We start from the raw sequence: 21,601 nt of genomic DNA on the forward strand, positions 1-21,601 counted from the left end.
AAGGCTTAAGCTCTCAGGAGCAGATTTGGGCTGGTTCTTAAGTACAGTGGATTCCCCAAGAACCCACAAAGGAATGTCCACACACTATGTTAGTGAAAACACAGTTCTTTATATAAATAGGCTGACATTATGTACACAATCACAATAACACACTTTCTGCTCAAGTTAATCTAAGAGGGTAAATATATACAGTTTCTATGTGGTACCACAATTACTGTTTGATTCCAATACAATGCATCAACTGTACGCAGTTCAAATGTCATACAAACCAGTCAATAAAGTGAACCAACAATAGACATAGTAGGAAAGTAGGTTGGCTAAAACAATAGGCAGAATACTGGCCCTGTTTACCTATACTCGGTTCTGTGCGAGGATCCCCCACCTGGGCAACCTGTAAATAAAGATATGAAACAAGCCCAGTCCATATATTGTTTATGTGAGTCTTATTTCCCTCTGAAAAGGTTATACCACCCCATTATACCTGGAATAGCAGAGTTTGTCACCGGGTCGTCGACGGATCCTTCTTGAGCGTCTCCTTTTAAGGAATGAGCTACGGATCACTGAGATTCCACGAGGAAATGGTGAACGAAGGCATCAAGGCAGCAGCTTCGGTCCTGGCGGTGCTCGTCGACGATGAGTCGTGGATGTCCTGCAAAGATGAGGCATGCGGTGCACCTCGACAACGATGACAATACTTTGTTGCCACAAGAGTTACTGAAGAACTTTGGCACAGCAAGGGCATCTGGTCGTCAGCGTCTCTGCAGTCTTCGGGTGGCGGGAAACCCACCGGCGGATGCTCCTCGGCGCGTCGGCGGCCTCAACTTTCTCCGGCAGGAAAAATCGGTTGGCGGTGCTGGTGAGAGCGTCCTTGAATTCAAAGTGACTTAATCAATGGAGCCTTGCGGCTCTGGTCGTCGGTGGCTCAGCATCAAGTGGTTCCCGCTCCGGGGTAACACGGCTTCAACTGCCTCCAGCAGTTATAGCAAACCTGTGAACCCTGGTCAACGACAGTGGATGGCTGTCCGATGCTTCTCTTCGTTCTCCTTTTCGGTCCCCGTCTCCAGTTGACAGTCTTTCGAAGGCAAACTTCCAGAGCGCTTCGGCGAAGGTTAGCGGTGCACGATGTTAGACATTAAAACAAATAAAACAATCGAATTTACCATAACAATATACAGATTTACTATTGGACCACTTAATACTCACAACTTCTATACAGAACCCAAAGAACAAATACTAAAATGGTGCAATTTGTGGTGCAGTTTGTAGTGATCCCCTTAAAATTGACAATACAAAGATTTCAATGCAAGCGGAAGTACAAATTTACACAGATTAGCTTAGTCGAATGACAGTCACAGTTACAGCAATGGCTAACATTATACTTCTTCATAATCTTGTTTTTTTTTTTATTTTCGTCCCTTATTATTTATTTTATGTTCGAATTAAGCGAGTGCTGGTGCTGAATTTACTAGCAATTAATAAGTTATTCAAGATGATTTCATAAACCGCAGCACACTTTCAAAAATCTCACTACTGCAATCTGTAGGTTTACTCTTTTGCCATGCAGCATATCCTGCCACAAAAGCTCTAAGTCAACACACTCGGTGTTGGGCACATAGCTACTGAAGTAGCTGATGCGTTCCTTCCTAAGACCATCACACATAGTCAGCAAGTGCGTCAATGTCGCACAGTACTCCTTTTGCTTACAAGTCCTACAGGGAGAGTACCCCCTTGTCTTACAATTGCGAATGTCTAATATTTCGCCAGTGCCCAACACGTTAAATCGGAATCTCATAAGTTCCTGCCTCCATTCCCTATTCCGGAATTTAATTAAATATGGAGCGGGTTCCCCCATCTTTTTGTAGTCATTTACAATTTGATGATATAATTTGGTCTTCTTAACCTCAGACACCGTAAGATTCCAGTCCGGATGTGACAATCATTTTTTCACTTTCATTGGGTTTTTGATTAACAAATCTCTCTGTACCCCCAATTGATCAAGTACATAATTGGCTTCCTCCATCATGTCCCTCAGATATTTTGATGTGGGGACACCACTCCTGATGCCCTTCCCCATGATGTCGTATAGTGTGGATTCATGACTGGTTATCAATTTCCTGTATAAACCCAATCTACGCCATTCGAGGACACTCCTCAAAGAATGCAGACCCCGCTCATAACGAATTGCCATCAAGGGTACACATTTTGGCAGACATCTCACCATTGATTTAACTGTCTTGGCTTCATATATTGCCACCTCACCCCTACACCAAGAAGGAGCTAGTTCCAATCCATAACAGAATTGGGCCACAATTCTACTTTTGTACAGGCGGACAATGGGTACCAATGAGAATTTGCCGTATTTCGAATCTATTTTACGTATTTGGGCAATCATGGTTCCTACCTTCGCGTCCAGTAAGGCAAGGATGTTAGCTTTTTTCTTATCTCCAAACACCGGGTATCCTAGATATCTGAAGGCCAGGCTTGTGGGAAGTTTTTCATGATTTAAGAACCAGGTAAAACATTTTTTCTTGTTGGATAAGCATACTATAACTGTCTTAGAATAGTTTATTTTTAGTGTGTTTACCAGGATGTATTTATTAAAGGCTGATAAAAGGTGCTGGAGGCCAATAGGGGTGAGATCGTACAAGGTCACGTCCTCTGCATAAGCAGTCCACACTAACTTAGTGCCTTCAATCTTTGGAGAATATACTATAAGTTTTTGAAAGCTATTTCCCAGATCAGAGAAGTGCAAATTAAACATTGTAGGGGCGTAAATACATCCTTGCCTTAAACCGTTGGTGAGCCTGATTTCTTGAGATAGATCACCCTCAACACTAAGTAGCACCTTAAGTCTGGAGTCTTCATGCTTGTAATACAGAATCGACAACAGGGGGGGTGGCATTCCTAAGGTATCGAGTTTGGGCCACAGGATTGACCTATCCACGAGGTCAAAAACTGCGGTGAGATCAATCAATGCAACATAAATAGACGAGTTTCCAGGGGTCCATGCAGCGTTTTGCAGGTTGTTAATTAAAAGACCTCCTGCATCAGTGCCTACGTTTTTCCTAAAACCAAACTGATTAGGTGACAGAATAATGAACATGTCCATCCAGGTCCGAATGGGCTCCAGAACAATGCCAGCAAACATTTTGGAATCAACGTCCATGTTAGGGAGAATTCTCTCTTTAGGCTGAATTTCCTAACCTAGTGAGTCCCCCAGCAGCTTTGCTGGATTTCTGGAGTTTGTTTTTTTCCTCCTGCCAAGAGTGAGACTCTTTTCCTCCCTCTCTTGGACATGATTTATGGTATTCCTTTGACTGGTAATGTGTTTTATGGGCTATGGGGTCCTTTACTCCATAGGGTCTCATGCGTTTTTCCTATGTGTGTTACACAGCACCCTCTGTGCAGTAACACAGGGGTGTCATAATGACACCCCACCATAGACTCCACACCCTGGGGCTGACTACTGTCTCCCAGGGCATGTAAAGTCACCATTGGCTTTACTAGTCCCAAATTATTAACAGAAACCAGTACAAACCATCATATTGTGGACGTACTGGTTGGGGCAATTCGATTGCCCCGGGGTCTGTTAGTCGAGGGGGCGCGTCTCCGCCCCCCCTGATCGAGTTTTGGCTGGTGGCAGTGGAAACTACTCTTTATATTCGACCGCAAATATTTTCCTATGGGATTTTTCCATTGTTCGAGGCTACCAGCTTTCATTATTTAATTCTCATAGCCTCGAACATACCGCTGGTTTATTTAATTAATATTAATTCTCTGGTTGGTATTTTTTGCCAATACTCGATTCTAAAATGGCGTTTGTGTTCTCTTCTGTGACTCCAACCCAAGTCGAGCCCTTTGTTCCACTTTTAGGCACCCTGGGCTGAGTTACCGTGGTAACTCAAGTCGCACTCTTGTGTGATTGGCCCAAGTGGTGAGCCGGCCACCACTTAGCATGTTTAGCATGTTTGAGTGACAGCTAGGCTGAGTGAATGGGGGTTTTCTGCATAAAAGCAGGGCTTTGGGGACTGGAACTTCAGAAGTCGCCACAGGACCTGAGAATCCGACGAGGGAGAAGCTGAGCCGACCTACCACGACGACACCACCGGTGGAGCCCTGCGGAACCGACTCACCACTTACCGACGACAGAGAAGATCTCCCGGCTGGAGAGGCTTCTTCCCCTGACTGGTGGGCACAACGGCCCGTGCCAAGCACCCCAGCGGCCGGATAGCCACTCACCACTGAACCGCGAATCAACGGACCGCTCTTTGTACCTGAGAAACTCTGCGGCTGGTTTCTTCCCTGGCAGTGCAACAGGCCCTTGTCTTCCCCCACGACGAGATCCTCTCTTCCCCCGGATGAAGCACCGACTTGCACCCGCTGCCAGGAACAACTGCCCCCGCTGGAGCGTTCTCACCACTTTAAGGTACCGTGTCCGCCAGGCCTCCCTTTCTAAAGATTGCAACAAGGTAATAATAACTCCTTAACCTTCTGGACTGGGCTGGCCACCTTGACCCTCGAACTGGTCCCTTTTCTTTGATCCAACCTCTTTTTGAACCATTACAAGACTTTTGTGCACTGCAACCGTGTGACCTTGGACACATTTCATTTGGATCCTCTTAAAGCGGATCCGGCCTACTAACTCTGAATTCACGGTTTTACTTTGCCTTCCTCTCTTGCTATGTTCTTGTAAAAGTGTTGGGATCTGTTTCAATTTGTTCTCTGCTTTTCTCTCCCTTTTTAAAAACGAACTATTAGAGTGTTCACCGCTATCTCAAAATAAGTGGGGCTTTACTTAAGACTTGTCTAATATTCTTTTAAGGGAGTGTATATCTTTTAGTGACCGTGTTTTTGAATTGCTTACTATTAGTGCCTGTGTGTTTTTCTAGATGTGGTTTTAAATAAATAATGATATCTCTTTTACACCAAACCCTGGTCAGTGTTTACTTGTTCTATTGTGTGCTCTTGACCTATTGTGAATACTCTGTACACTGCCTAACTCTTCTTGAGGGAAGTCTGACTGCTCAGCCACAGCTACCAAGTGAATCTGTGTGGTACAGACTGCTACCAAGTGGGTTTACTGCCAAAACACCTGTAGTCCTAAATCTTTTGCAGTGGTCCCAGAGGGAACTGCACAGGTTTCTGCCTAACAGTCCAAAAGGGCAATCGGTTTGTAACTTACTGGGGACGCCCTATCCCCTTTTTTGTATATTGGTACAATATAAGACATTCTCCAACTAATAGGAAACGTCTTCGTATGTATAATGTCTTTAAATAGGAGAAATAGCATTTTTGCCCATAAATGTACATTTCCTTTGATAACGCTGTTACAAAGCAGATTCGGTCCTGGGGCCCTTGAAGACGAGCTTTTAGAAATTATTCCTTCAACGTCCTTTACCCCAAAAGGGATATCCCATGCGGTGTTTACAATGTAGTGCGGGGGACTCCAGGCCCTAATAGATGGGGTGTACAATGTGCCAAAATGTCCTTCCCATTTGTCAGAATTAACACAAACTGTTTGCGCTTTACTTTGTGCAGACCCTCCCTTGTTTACCAATGCCCAAAATCTTCGTGTATTCACATCACTAAGGGATACAAGCATATCATCAGCATCTCACTGGTACAATTTAGCGCGCAAACACCTAGCTTTCCGCGTCCATTTATTTTTTAGCCGAGTGAATTTGCTCTGGTCTATCACTATGTTGCACTGTTTATGGCGGCTTAAAAACCTGCATATTTCACGGTTTCGCTCCTTCTTAAGTATTTTCATCTCATCTGAGAAGGCATGCTTATGAGGTTCTTGTCTCTTTGAAAAGGTTTTTTTTTTGTTCCCACTTTAGTAGAGACTACAGACTCGATATAACCCACGAAACAATTTTGGGCATATAACGTTTTTTTTTTAATAAATACACTGCTATTAAAATCTGCTTGAAAAAGCATATTAACTTTACTAGTATTAGTTTTATGCCACGCAATTCTATTGGGCATTAAGAGATAATGACGGATCATACCTGTGTTTCTCCACCCTGTTAGCCTCTATCAATATAATTATTTTTAACATTTTGTGATCACTTTCCAATGAGTCAATCAAATTAAACCCATGAATAAGAGAAAAAGTCTTAGTACATACAAAAATCTATGGTGGAGCTCCACTTTCCACTTGCCCAAGTGGAAATGTCTACTGTGTCCTCCGTCATGTTGTTTGCACATTGCATCCCCCAGCTAGCAATGAATCATGCCCATTGCTCCCCCTGTAAGTGTTTCCGGGGTTCCCCCCGTTCATTACTCGTCCAGTGAACCTTTCCTTCGTACCCATCTTCTTCAATACAAATTTCTGAATTGAAGTCCCCACACATAATAAAATGCAAATCGTTATCCATATCCAGGCATTCCTGGATTGTTGAGTCTATTGACTCAATGTAAGTCTTTAAATCATTATCCGGTTTCCAGTATATATTTATGATTAACAGGTGGGAGAGAGCACAGTTCCAGTCCACTTTTATGAGGACAGCTATACAACCATTATTTATACGGAAGTTCTTTATGGTTTTGAAGTTGATGTTATTCTTGATTGCGATAAGCAATCCCCCCGCTGGTCTCCCCTTGGCATGTTTTGTGGCAGGTTCCTCAAAGATCGTAAAGCCATCTAGTGATATTGCATTGACTGCCCATGTTTCTTGAATGCATAAGAAGGAGTAATTTGAAAGTTCTAAACACTTAGTGGCAGAATACAGCAAGGGACGGGACCCCTAGAGTTCTATGATAAAAAATTATGCTTAGCAGTATTCTAGATGGAATTTTTCAAACCTTGTATCTTAACAATTGATTCTCTCAGGGATTCTGCCAATGATCTAAGCTCAGCCACATCATTTACTAGTTTCTCCGGGTTGATATTACAACCTCCTTGTGTAGTGTTTTTACCATGTGACTCCAGCGGGTACCCTGTCCGTTCCCCTCCTTGAGAAATTCCCGCACTCTGACTGAAGTTTACAATGTCGTAACCAAATCTTTGCAGAGCCACTCCTTCGGTTAGTACAAGGTCATATGTTGCTCTTGAATAAGACACTATCCTTACACAGTCATATCTGGTGGGGTGGATGTAGTCAATAAGCTTAATATCTCCCGAAGAGATTAATGAGAGACAGGGAATCTCGTTAAATAATGAGAGGATCCTCCCTCGATTTAATGAAGGGGGCCTCCCATAGTTAATACAAAGTTCAACATAACACTAGGGTCTTCTGTGTATTTCGGTTCTCTCCATTCTCTCCTATCATCCGGCCAGGAATTTCGAAACATAGTGTCTTGTTCCTCCAATTTAGATTGCCTCCCAGATTCCCACTCCCTACCATCACCACCTCAGGTCTCAAACTGGACATCCTGACCTTGGTAGTGATCTCTGGCTTTTTCACAGACCTTCTCCTGGTTCCACAAGTCGAATTTCTCTCTTATCGGCTCTTCAAATTTCTTACCTACAAAAGAGGAGGTAAGAAACAAAACAATGTTAACCGGGGTTTTTGTGGAATCCCCCCGTGTTTTAAGGTGGTCGCCCGAATGTTGGACCCAGCTTCAGGCACTAGATCCTTAAATCCGGGCAAACATGTATCTTTGTTAACTTCTACCATCACATTCAGGATATTCCTCCTCTGTTCTATCTCTCCAGGTTTACAGTCCATTTGCGACATAATTAAAGGGATAGATGTACCGTACTTAGACGGGTGTTGTAGAAGTTTAAGTAACGCTTCATGTACCAGTATTTTTATATCTTCACTGGGAATCACAGGTGGCTCACTGTCATTGGGTTCCAAGCTACCGTTCCCATCCCCTCCTTCTGAGTCGAAGTGAGGGGAGGGTCTAACCCTTTAGTACAAGCCTGGTTTTGTTCTTTTTCCTTTCCTATTTCCTCATTCTCAGTAGTGTTTTTTTTTTCTTTAATTTAGTATTAAAGAACTGTTGAATACTCCGTGCCTCTTCTACTTCACCTCTACTGTCTTTCTGTTTTTTAGCATCTACTTTTTTCTTTTTGTTTATTTCAATTTTTTGATTTTTTTGTTTAGCGGCGGGTATTTTCCCCTTATGGTTCATGGCTTCAGATAGGGTATTTGAGGCTTCACCGTCTTCATGCCCAGGATTCTTCTGTTCAGTTTCTATGGTCTGAAGTGGGACTCTCTCCCTCCCCCCAACCTGAGAGTCTGAGGCTGCCTTTACCTCTAGAGCTAAGTTGGGTGAAGTCTAGGGTTCCTTCCTCCCCTGATAAACTGCAGATATCTTTAATGTTTGTGTTTGAATTTTTTATCTTCGCAGCGGGTTGATTTTGGGATTTTTTCGCTTGCGATATTCCCCCCCCCTCACTCTTTGATCTTCTTTTGAGGGCCCTTGCTCTCATTTTCTTTTGTCTACGGGAGATAACATAAACAAAGGGACGCTCTTCTTCCTGATTTGAATCTGAATTCAATGTTAACTTCAATCGATGTTTCAGAGTAGCCTCCTCCTCAATCACCTTCAATAGCACTGAAGGACTATCAGAATTGTTCCTAATAATTAATTCTAGGATGTTAGGTTCTTCACTGTCTCTGGTGTCGTGCTCCCTAGCTCTAAGGTTTTCCACAGATTTCATCTTTTCTGAGTTGATTAATATCAATCTCATTAATTCCTTCACCTCTTCCGACTTGTTCTCCTGCTCAGTTTTAGTTACACAATGTCCAGAGACCCCATGAGACGATTCTCTATCGGCCCAGTGGTTTCTGTTCTTGTCCATTACAGGATTCTTATGCTCTCTGTCTTCATCCAAAGTTTGGGAGCCTATATTATGTGTCAGTTTTACTTCCTTTGGAGGTTGCGATATAGCGTAAAGATTTAGGGCGTGCACAAAACCTTCCAAACTACTTAGTTTTACTGAACACTCTGCCAGCATATATCTCAATTCCTGTAACTCCCCATGGGTCCTTTCATGTCCCTTGTCCAGGAGATTTAAAATACTGGTAAGGACTGGAAAGGACTCTAACGGATGCAATCTCTTCGACAGTAAACTCATTTCCAGGGTGATTTGAAGGCTGGTCCTCAGACTCATAACTCTGAAGAGGAGCAGGTATGGTGGGACTTGAACATTTATGAGGACCAGGCTTTAGGTCTCCCGTATTCACACCTCCGAACATGCCACTCACTACCCCCATGGAATAAACGTCAGGTTGCAATATAGGCATTGGCATGTGCTCCTCCAAACCTCCAATAGGCGGTTTATGGAGGTGCACGTTGTCAAAACCTCCTCCCCTTGCCCTAACAGGAGTAGAGGGTCCAGTAGAAAGTCTGACCCTTCTATCCAACTCTGCAGACACAGCAGGGGCCAGAAGAGACGTATCCAATTGGGGTGTAGGGGGCAAAGGGTCATCCAGATTTAGTGTTGAGGACCTTATTGGTATGTCTTGCACGCTTAAGAAACATTTTTGCTTAGGTGCTTCAGGACGATCTAGATTCTTAGAGGGTTCACTAGTGTTCCTTATAGGGTCTCCCACTAAATTTGGGAGCAGAGGCAAATCAATGCCACTAAAATCCCATTTTTCGGCTTCCACCTCCCCCAATTGTTCCTTAGTGTCTTCTGCATTCATTTTCAAGGGAGACTGATTGGCAAGTAGGGAATTTTTAGTGTTTAAGTACACAAAGGTTCCACTTGCGATTGGTGTATTTCTTTTATCTAATTTGTTTTTAAATCCCCCACACAGCGTTGGCAGCAACCCACTTCTTAGGGTTCCTACCATACTCCGGGAATGGGCAGCGCATTCAAACCTAGTATGCAATATGTTCAGACCACTTTTCTTAGTTCCTGTTATTTCCTCACAGGATATAACACCTGGTAAGGGGAACTGACAATATACCGAACACCCGTCTCCCTGTTCTATTAATTTCAATCAAATATTCACACACGATACGGTATGGGGAGTGTTTGGTCCTTTCAGTTCAAAGCTGTCAATAGCACACTCTCAACCCCGCGTCAGAATAGCAAATGGTGAGGGGGCATATTCTCTAGTGAATGGGTTGCTATGTAGAATCCCCCCCACTCGAACGATACAATGCTCAAGATATCAAGAAGGGGCAACACATTCAGTGTTGAGTATACAGCAACAAAGTAAAGGTTACCCTCTCACGCGCAAAGATAAACGCTGCGTGCTATGGAGGGGGGACACTTTTCCACTCAGTGCTCAGGATTATCTCAACGCTCCAGGGGCCTGTTAGAGCTCAGTACGGAGTGGAGGAAGACTCCAAAGCAGAAGATGCCGCAAAGCGAAAAGAAGAGAAATATGGAGACGGACTCGAACTGTTACCTCATTTGCATGAACACTTGAATATGCAGATAATTACAATTCCTCTAGAGCGCTGCGGTGGTCCCGTGCAACGCTGGAAGACAGAGGAAAGATAGAGAATACAGTAAGTAGCGCAGCCCGTGCACCCTGCTCCTGGCTAACATGCGAACAGGCACTTCCGGGCACTACTCGGTGCGCGCGGCCGTGCCAATTTGTAGAAGTTGCCTACTAAGTGGGCGGGGCTAATTACAAAAGAGGAAAAAAAGGGGGATTTAGGTGATTTAAATGTACGTTAGTGTACTTAGTATACTTACAAAGGGGGGTAGAAAGCTCACGCTAAGCAGTCAAAGTAAATGGATCCACAAATGTCCACAAATGTCCACAAATGCAGATATTGCACAGATTTGACACTGCGCTTTGCGGGAGAGTTTCCAGGTGAACAGGCACTTCCGGGCACTTCCCGGTCCGCGCGTGCTGCTGTACGCGGCCGTGCCAATTTGTAGAAGTTTCCTGGCAAGTGGGCGGGGCCTAAGCAGTCAAAGTAAATGGATCCACAAATGTCCACAAACTTCCACAAATGCAGATATTGCACAGACTTGACACGGTGCTTTGCGGGAGAGTTTCCAGGCAAACAGGCACGTCCGGGCACTTCTTTGTGCGCGCGCGCTGGTGCGCGTGGCCGTGCCAATTTGTTGAAGTTTCCTGGTAAGTGGGCGGGGCCTAAGCAGTTAAAGTAAATGGATCCACAAATGTCCACAAATGTCCACAAATGCAGATATTGCAGAGACTTGACACAGTGCTTTGCGGGAGAGTTTCCAGGCGAACAGGCTCTTCTGGGCTCTTCTACATCTACATTTCCCTGGTCTTTTCCTTTATGGTGTTCCACAGTGAAACAGTAGGGTTGTAGGTCTTAGAACCATCAATGACACGAGGGTTGGAGTCCTTTTTTAGCTAATCTAAACTAGGGGAGAATGGTCCGTGACGAAGTATGAACTTTCTTCCTACGAGGTAGTATATAAGATGGAGAATGGCCCATTTGATGGCCAGGGCCTCTAATTCCAGCACAAAGTAATTTGTTCACGTGGGAATGGTTTGTGACTTGCAAATAGGATGGGATGTTTTAATCCATCGCAGACTTGGGACAGGAATGCTCCTAACCCTGTAAGGGGGGCACCCGTTTGCAATATGAAATCTGTAGAGAAATCTACTACCTTTAGGATCAGGTTCTGGCACAAGGTTTGCTTTAAGGTGTTATAACATATATCATCCGCGTCAGTTTCTGAGGTTCGTCAATTTTTTGTTTATCTCTCAGCCTAGCTGTTTTGACCGCAAAGTTTGGAATAAACCTACGGTAATATCCTATTAACCCTAGAAAGGCTCTGAGATCTCCCTTAGTTTTTGGCGTCGTTGTATCTAGGACGGCTTTCACTTTCTCATGTTTTGGCTGTCCATTCCCATTCCCTACAAAGAAGCCGAGGTATGACACGGCTGACTGGGCCAGTCTGCATTTGGATGGATTAGCCGTTAGTCCTGCCTTTCTGAGGACTTTCAATATAGTATAAAGATGGAAAATATGATCCTCCCAGCTTTTATTATAAATGATGCTATCGTCAATATAAGCTCCACAGAAATCGGAATAGTGTTGCAATATTCTATGCATGAGGCGTTGGAAAGTGGCTGGTGCGCTGTGTAAGCCAAAAGGGAGGACTTGTAATTGAAATAGTCCTAGGGGTGTTGAAAACACTGTCTTTTCCTTATCAGGCCCATATACTGGGACTTTCCAGTACCCTTTTGTTAAGCCTAGGGTGGATAGAAAGGTGGCAGTTCCAGGTTTATCAATTAGGTCATCAATGGGTGGCATTGGATAGGCATCAAAGTCGCAAATTGCATTAACGTGGCGAAAATCGATGCAGAAGCTCCAGGAATTTGCAGGTTTAGTCACGAATATGATAGGGGAGGACCAGGGGCTCGAATAAGGCTCAATAATTTTGGCTTTCAACATTTTATTTACTTCCTCGACTACTATCTGTTTACAGGCTTCTGGGAGGCTATACAGTTTTAGATGAACCACTTTTCCCTAGGTGTTCTAAAATAGTGGTATGTGCCTTTTATTCTTCCTGCTTTTTCTGAAAATACATTGAGAAACGATGTAATTACATCTTTTAGATCTTCTTGTTGTTGACTAGATGGATCTGGAGGAATTCATTCTAAGCTTTCTATTTACTCAGGAACCAAACAGGAGCGTACTTTGGCATGTGTGGCTGATGGGTTCTCTTTCCACTCTTTTAAGAGGTTTACGTGATATAAATGGACCTTCTCTTTCCTGTACGGTTGGGCTACTTCATAAGTACAGGTTCCCGTTCATTCTAATATTTCATAGGGCCCCTGCCATTTAGAGACAAATTCGTTTTTGGAGGTGAGTAGGGCGACCAGTACTTTCTGTCCTATGGAGAACAACCTTGAACAACCTTGAGGCTCACCTTCCTGTCATACGTGGATTTTGGACGCCGGACTTCCCTATGGCCTCTTGGTATTTGTAGTGCTAATACTTTTCACTTCCAAATTCTATTTGTTCAGGAGAGGAGTACCAGCTAGAGACCTTCGAATGAGCGCCCACATGACGCCAGACCACTCTAACTCTGGTACCAAGTGTGTTCACAACAAAAGACCTTTGTCTATTAATGTTTTTAATGTTGGGCTACAACCTTGAGTCTAGCACAGTCCGGTCCCCTATCAGGTTCTTCTGACTCACCGGCTGGACTCAACTAATTGGTGTTTCTCTTGCCACTCGAGCCAAGGATGGTACCACAATGGCAACTGCATCTCCCTGCCCTGGCTATCAGTACGGGAGGGTTCCATGTACAGCTGAAATCCATCACACCATTCGCCAGCTGGGATTCCCGATCTTAAGTTTTCTATATCTAGGGATTTGTTTGCCTGGGTTGAAAAGGGCAAGGCCAACCCCCTCCTTGACATCCTTTCAGGTCTCGCCACCTTTCTCCTCATTTGACCTGCCATCCTGGAATAGCTGCTTCCTCGTGCATTTGGCCTTGATTGGAGTGGGCTCTCATGCTCTGTTTTTTATCTCAATGGAAAAGGCAAAGTGTGGTGAGGTGTGTGTAGTTGTCGGCAATTGCCTTCCTATGCCTGACCCTTGTGTTGGGACACGTCAGGTAAATGGCTCGGATCTTAGTCAATTGTCACCCCCCAGTGTGAGAAACTGTTTGTGTTGGAAAAGGGAGGCGGGGCAGAGTTTCTAAATATCCTACTTGGCAGGATGGGGAAAAGGTTCATAAAGAAGGGGATACCGCGCCTCACCCTTTGGTGTCCCACTTCCACTCCCCGAACACCCCTCATCCAGGTGATCCTCCCTCACTGGTCCACCCTGTTAAGATGGATTTCTGAACTCTGACCTGGGGGCAAGCCAGACCAATCAGGGTAGCTATGGCAGGCGGTCAAGACAAGGTCTCTGGAGGGGTGAGGGTGACTGAAGGACCTCAATGAGCACACAAAGCAAGGACACTTACAGGTTACTCCAGACAGGTGTTCTATTAAAAATATAGACACATTTATTACAAGGCATTTGTAACATAGACCATAGCAGAAGAATCACAGTAACACTAATTAAATCAACACAACAGTATCAATACAAAGTATATACAAGACCATTGGGGTCTAAAGGGGTTAAATGCACAAATATGTCGACAACCTTGATGGGAAGGAAACAGGCAGTGCAGATAGTCTTTAGGCCCCTTTGACATCGATAACACACCTAACTAAGAGGCAGTCCAAGCCATAAGAAGAGAGGAGTCTTGTGCTCAATAGTACATGCAATGCAAGAGCATGCGGTTGTTCCAATGGGTAAAATAGAGTCTCTTCAGGGGTCTCTAGCAACTCGGGAAGGTGGATGAGGCAATGAAGAACAAGTTCCCTCTATTCAGGGAGGACCTCCACTTGAAGGCAGAGGCAGTTCCAGAGTGCGGGATGGAGTCCCTAGTTCGCACTAGCAGTGGAAAGGAGAGGGGTTCCCAGGAGCCACTTGTGCGTAAAAGGGGCCCTTGGCACCAGGGGCCAACAGTTAGTGCTGTAAGTACTCACCGGTCCCAGGTGAACTTGGACCCAAACTTCGCCCGTTCAGTCCACTCGGGTTGCAGGTTGGAATGCGACAAAAAGGACGTCTCTCCGGCGTTCAGTCCTGAGTTACAGCGATGATTCCAAAATGGGACAGTGGCCATTTCTCCACGCCGGGTGGATGAATCGACCCAGTTTCACTGCAGCAGGCTTCAGGGGCAAGAGGGCCCCAATTGCAGCATACTTGCAAAAGACGTTGCCGCGGCAGGGCAACACGGTAATCGCATTTACTCCAGTCCTGGCGCACTCATCTCACTTCAGACCTGGGGATGCCAAGTGTACGAAATTTGGTGTGAGGCTGCTGTGGACACAAAGCTAGCAGTATACCAAGTTTTGAGGGCAGCGGCGACAGATCAAGGCAACTGGGTAAGCTGGTCAGGCCACTGGTTGGCCCAGGGACACTTCAGAGAAAGCTTACTTGCAGGTTTGGATGAAGGTGCCGAGAATAGTTGTTCCCACTATTCCAATGGGTCAAAGCCTCTTCACAGACCTTCTAGGACGACCAGATGCAGAGGGGTCCCATGGGACGACAGCGGGCTCAGGGTACCAAGCCTTCCAGCGGGTCACCAGCGGTCCCTCGACTCAGCTTCATAGTTTCAGGAAACTTAGATCCCTTCCTTCATTCAGTGAGAACTCAGGAGATCAACATGGTATGGGTGTTTTTGGCCTCCTCTTATCCAAAGTTCCCTTCCCACCAAAACGGAGAGGACCCAATGGGAGATCTGCTCACAAACACACACACTCCATACATGTACCAATCACAGACCACGGTGGTCCCAGTCATTCATGGCACTCCAGACTCTCTGACACCCAGGATGTGTATTGGACTCAGACGTTCCAGCCCACATCCTGGAGGCACTCACACACGGCATACAGAAGCCTGTGAAAGCATTGGGTTTCACAGGAAAGTGCATGACCAAATAAGGATTGACCCGGGTCGACTCGACCTGGGGAATGTGAAGGGGCAAGATGGCCAAAGGACAGGACAAAGAACCTTGTGGCATGGCCATTTTGGAGCCAGGCCACCTATTCATGCCAAACGCCTTTAACACAGTTAACATGGCAGGAAAGGGTTAAAAATAATGCGAAAAGATAGCTACCACCAGTCCTGTGCATGATACATCTGCACAGTTCATAAAAAGTCCAACGAGAGTATCGATGGCCTTTGGAAATGTCTAAAGACCCAAGTGTGCTGTATGGTAAGATACATTGCACACTTGTTACATGTTGCACAAGGGTTGCAACATTGGAAAAAGACTGTTAGGGAGAATTCTCCAAATTTGCTAATTTCCCTTACCTTTTGAGACCCCCAGCAACTTTGCTGGATTTGTAGGATTTAATTTTTTACCTGGAAAGAGTGTGAGCCTTTTTTTCCCACTCTTTCATGTATTTTGATGTGTGTTTTACTTTTGTGTTCTTTGGTTATGGAGTTTTAACACAACTCCAGTGGCATCATCGTTTTCTGTGTGTCACACAGCACCTTCAGTGCAGTGGCACAGGGGTGTCTTTCAGACTCCCCAAGTTTAAATACCTTCTCTGGGACTGACTACTGTCTCCCAGAGCATTTAAAGTTAAATTGACTTTACTAGTCTCTTTACATATACTGACCAAGCACAGCCTATCTTACTATGGAGTGCTGGAGTGGTTGCCTAGCTTCCCCTGAGTCAAATTCAGTCATGTAACAGTAAAATTTTACCCTTTTCTACTTTAAATGGCTGGTGGCAGTGGTTTAGATCAACTACCGTGATTTTTCCCTACCGCTACCAACGGTAGCTAAAAATCAGGTCAGCCATGTTTTTCAATATGGCGCCCAAGACCTATCTGTAAAAACTGACTCTGGTCATCTTTTTCGCCATTTCCTTTAAGAAAGGTCCTTCTTGTGTTTTTCTCTGCGTGCCAAACCATGTTTGGGCCCTTAGTTCGGCACCCTTGGGCGGGCTTCATTGTTGATGCCCTCCTCTGGCGCCAGGGTGTCTGCGGTGGACAGGCTGTGAGGGAGGTGCCCGAAACTCCCTGTGCTTAGTCTCCTAGGGGACCTGAATGCACTGTGACGTGATTGGCCAGCTGGCTGTCTGACAAGGACAGCCACCCTGCTGTGTGCATGACAGCCAGGCTGGAATAAATGGGGGAAAACTGTTTAAAAGCAGGTCTCTGGGACTTGTAAAGCAGAGTTGACCACTGGAACGAAAGAACCGAAGAGGAGAGGAAGGAAGAGGACTGCTGCAACTCCTGGACGACCGGTGAAGCCCTGCTGCAGGTCTGAATTGCCTGAAACTCCGATGACAGAGAAGCCCATGGTTAACTTCGTCCCTTTAAGTTTAGTGGGAACAACCAACTCGCATGCCACCTGGACACCGTCCCCATCTGGTCGAATTTTCATCAGAGTGCTGTTGAAAACCGGAGAGCCAGAGGGAAGGAAACCGGCTCGTGGACTTTAAGGCACTCACACCTTAAACCGACGTCTTGCTACAGCATTTGGCCTCTTCCCTGGGCAGTGCAGGAACCTCCTGACGTCCTCCTTCTTGTACCCACGACTGAAGCTCAGGAACAGCAAGATCTGCTGAAACTGCCAGGAACAGCTGCCTCAGCTACAGCTTTCTTCATTGACAAGATACTGTGCAAACGTGGTCCGGAAATCTTTTCGGCCATAGAGAAAGTGCATGAAACTTTGCTCAACTATGAAGGTTTGTCCTTCCCTAAACATTCGTCAAACTTTTCGGCTAGCCAAATCCTTTAAAAATCTGTGGCACATACTTAACCGTTTTCTACCAGAACTGTGCTATCCTGTACAAAAGACTCTGAACCATTGACTTTGGCCCAGGCCTATTGAGAAGAATTGCTGGTTGTATTTAACTGAAACCCTTTGCCCTGCCTATGAATGTATTTGGGCCTTCTATTCTTATAACCTTGTCTTTTCCCTCCCTTATCAAGTATCTGAAGTGCCGTTTTGCTCACACTTCGTTTTTGAGCTAAACTTGTTCAATTACTTACCAGTTAGATTTTTGTGGTGTATTAGTGTGTGATATTGAGCTGCTTGTGCTAGTGTAATGTTTTATAACTGACTGAGTAAATAAATGTGTATTCGTTTAGCAAGAAATCTTGAGTAAGTGTTTTGCTTGAATCACTGTATTGGTTGGTTATCCGTGTAACTTGTTCTACTGCTCACTTAAAGTCTTGAGATAAGTCTGGCTGCTCAGCCATCGCTACCACTTTACTGTGTAGTACAGGCTTATACCAAAGGTGAAATTGTGCTTACACTTTTAGTCCCAATTAACTGTAGTGTTCTCAAAGGGAACAGTAATTGTTTCAGGTCTGTTTCAAGGCAAAGCTCTAGTATAATAGTGCTCTTTTGGAAGAAAAAGAAAAGGAAAAAGAAAAAAGACCTGTGGAGGTCGGAACACGTGTTGGCACACAACTCTGACTTTTGAATGGACACAATTAAACATTGAAATATATGTTTGAGATTTCTTTGAGCAGTTCTCTTGAGGACCTGTATTATCGGCGACTTTGAACTGTATTATTAAGGACTTGCTCTTTCGTGTTAGCTGGAAGCGCATTCACACGGTGAAACAATTACTGTTTCTTTTCTACGTGGAGTAGGTTTGAGGTGCCTACTGTTTCATCAGAGTACAGCAGCTAGCTGTTGTGGATTACTAAGTGGTTTTCATGTGACGTATCTGCTCAAGTGCTTCCACTTCCTGGCACACCTCAGCCAAACTGTTTTTGTTTTTGTGTTCTCAAAGGGTACTGCAGGTGATTCTGCCTAACAAGAACTGTGCTTCTCTGGCAAAGTCAGTCAATGGTGTGTAAACAGCAGCAACACGTTTGGGGGTGTACATACGATTATGAAATCTTTCCTAACACACCCCCAGGAACTGAATCTAATAGCGATGGCCGTGTCCTGGCAACCTGGATGACAGATCCCCTCTATTGACGAGTGATGGGATCAATAGAGATAATCTGATGTCATTTCTACTCAATTGCTATATATTCCCTCTATTGACGAGGGAAGGGATCAATGAAGAGAATCTGATGTCCCTTCTACTCAATTGCTATATATTCCCTCTATTGACGAGTGAAGGGATCAATAGAGATAATCTGATGTCCCTTCTACTCAATTGCTATATATTCCCTCTATTGACGATGGAAGGGATCAATGGAGAGAATCTGATGTCCCTTCTACTCAATTGCTATATATTCCCTCTATTAATGAGTGAAGGAATCAATAGAGATAATCTGATGTCACTTCTACTCAATTGCTATATATTCACTCTATTGATGAGGGAAGGGATCAATAGAGAGAATCTGATGTCACTTCTACTCAATTGCTATATGTTCCCTCTATTGATGAGGGAAGGGATCAATAGAGAGAATCTGATGTCACTTCTACTCAATTGCTATATATTCCCTCTATTGATGAGGGAAGGGATCAATAGAGCAAATCTGATGTCACCTCTACTGAATTGCTATATATTCCCTCTATTGATAAGGGAAGGGATCAATAGAGATAATCTGATGTCACTTCTACTCAATTGCTATATATTCCCTCTATTGATGAGGGAAGGGATCAATAGAGAGAATCTGATGTCACTTCTACTCAATTGCTATATATTCCCTCTATTGATGAGGGAAGAGATCAATAGAGATAATCTGATGTCACTTCTACTCAATTGCTACATATTCCCTCTATTGTTGAGGAAAGGGATCAATAGAGAGATTCTGATGTCACTTCTACTCAATTGCTACATATTCCCTCTATTGATGAGGGAAGGGATCAATAGAGAGAATCTGATGTCACTTCTACTCAATTGCTATATATTCCCTCTATTGATGAGGGAAGGGATGAGTAGAGAGAATCTGATGTCACTTCTACTCAATTGCTATATATTCCCTCTATTAATGAGGGAAGGGATCAATAGAGAGGATCTGATGTCACTTCTATCCAATTGTTATATATTCCCTCTATTGATGAGGGAAGGGATCAATAGAGATAATCTGATGGCACTTCTACTCAATTGCTATATATTCCCTCTATTGAGGGAAGGGATCAATAGAGAAAATCTGATGTCCCTTCTACTCAATTGCTATATATTCTCTCTATTGATGAGAGAAGGGATCAATAGAGAGATGTTGTTGCACTTCTACTCAATTGTTATATATTCCCTCTATTGATGAGGGCAGGGATCAGTAGAGAGATTCTGATGTCACTTCTACTCAATTGCTATATATTGCCTCTATTGATGAGGGAAGGGATCAATAGAGCAAATCTGATGTCACCTCTACTGAATTGCTATATGTTCCCTCTATTGATGAGGGAAGGGATCAATAGAGATAATCGGATGTGCCTTCTACTCAATTGCTATATATTCCTTAAATTGACGAGGGAAGGGATAAATAGAGAGAATCTGATGTCCCTTCTACTCAATTGCTATATAGTCCCTCTATTTATGAGGGAAGGGATCAATAGAGCAAATCTGATGTCACCTTTATTGAATTTTTATATATTCCTTCTATTGATGAGGGAAGTGATCAATAGAGAGAATCTGATGTCACTTCTACTCGATTGCTATATATTCCCTCTTTTGATGAGGGAAGGGATCAATAGAGCAAATCTGATGTCACCTCTACTGAATTGCTATATATTCCCTCTATTGATGAGGGAAGGGATCAATAGAGAGAATCTGATGTCGCCTCTACTCAATTGCTATATAGTCCCTCTATTTATGAGGGAAGGGATCAATAGAGAGAATCTGATGTCACTTCTACTCAATTGCTATATATTCCCTCTATTGATGAGGGAAGGGATGAGTAGAGAGAATCTGATGTCACTTCTACTCAATTGCTATATATCCCCTCTATTGATGAGGGAAGGGATCAATAGAGAGATTCTGATGTCACTTCTACTCCATTGCTGTATATTCCCTCTATTGATGAGGGAAGGGATCAATAGAGAGAATCTCATGTCACTTCTACTCCATTGCTATATATTCCCTCTATTGATGAGGGAAGTGATCAGTAGAGAGATTCTGATGTCACTTCTACTCAATTGCTATATATTCCCTCTATTTATGAGGGAAGGGATCAATAGAGCGAATCTGATGTCACCTCTACTGAATTGCTATATATTCCCTCTATTGATGAGGGAAGGGATCAATAGAGAGAATCTGATGTGCCTTCTACTCAATTGCCATATATTCCTTAAATTGACGAGGGAAGGGATCAATAGAGCAAATCTGATGTCACCTTTACTGAATTTTTATATATTCCTTCTATTGATGAGGGAAGTGATCAATAGAGAGAATCTGATGTCACTTCTACTCGATTGCTATATATTCCCTCTATTGATGAGGGAAGGGATCAATAGAGCAACTCTGATGTCACCTCTACTGAATTGCTATATATTCCCTCTATTGATGAGGGAAGGGATCAATAGAGAGAATCTGATGTCGCCTCTACTCAATTGCTATATAGTCCCTCTATGTATGAGGGAAGGGATCAATAGAGAGAATCTGATGTCACTTCTACTCAATTGCTATATATTCCCTCTATTGATGAGGGAAGGGATCAATAGAGAGAATCTGATGTCACTTCTACTCAATTGCTATATATTCCCTCTATTGATGAGGGAAGAGATCAATAGAGATAATCTGATGTCACTTCTACTCAATTGCTACATATTCCCTCTATTGTTGAGGAAAGGGATCAATAGAGAGATTCTGATGTCACTTCTACTCAATTGCTACATATTCCCTCTATTGATGAGGGAAGGGATCAATAGAGAGAATCTGATGTCACTTCTACTCAATTGCTATATATTCCCTCTATTGATGAGGGAAGGGATGAGTAGAGAGAATCTGATGTCACTTCTACTCAATTGCTATATATTCCCTCTATTAATGAGGGAAGGGATCAATAGAGAGAATCTGATGTCACTTCTATCCAATTGTTATATATTCCCTCTATTGATGAGGGAAGGGATCAATAGAGATAATCTGATGGCACTTCTACTCAATTGCTATATATTCCCTCTATTGAGGGAAGGGATCAATAGAGAAAATCTGATGTCCCTTCTACTCAATTGCTATATATTCTCTCTATTGATGAGAGAAGGGATCAATAGAGAGATGTTGTTGCACTTCTACTCAATTGTTATATATTCCCTCTATTGATGAGGG

The 21,601-nt window shown here is 43.8% G+C and overlaps 1 protein-coding gene across 1 annotated transcript in view; it reads left to right on the forward strand.

The window, feature by feature from the left end:
* Positions 1-633: 633 nt before the first annotated feature.
* LOC138568888 (vomeronasal type-2 receptor 26-like) overlaps positions 634-21,601 on the forward strand; it is a 133,156-nt gene continuing 112,188 nt past the window's right edge. Inside the window, exon 1 of the mRNA XM_069646669.1 lies at positions 634-879. Coding sequence (XP_069502770.1) covers positions 634-879 — 246 coding nt within the window. The remainder of the gene's footprint in view (positions 880-21,601) is intronic.

This window comes from Ambystoma mexicanum, chromosome 2q (genome assembly GCF_040938575.1).
Source record: "Ambystoma mexicanum isolate Mex_15411 chromosome 2q, UKY_AmexF1_1, whole genome shotgun sequence".
In the NCBI taxonomy this organism is placed as follows: Eukaryota; Metazoa; Chordata; class Amphibia; order Caudata; family Ambystomatidae; genus Ambystoma; species Ambystoma mexicanum.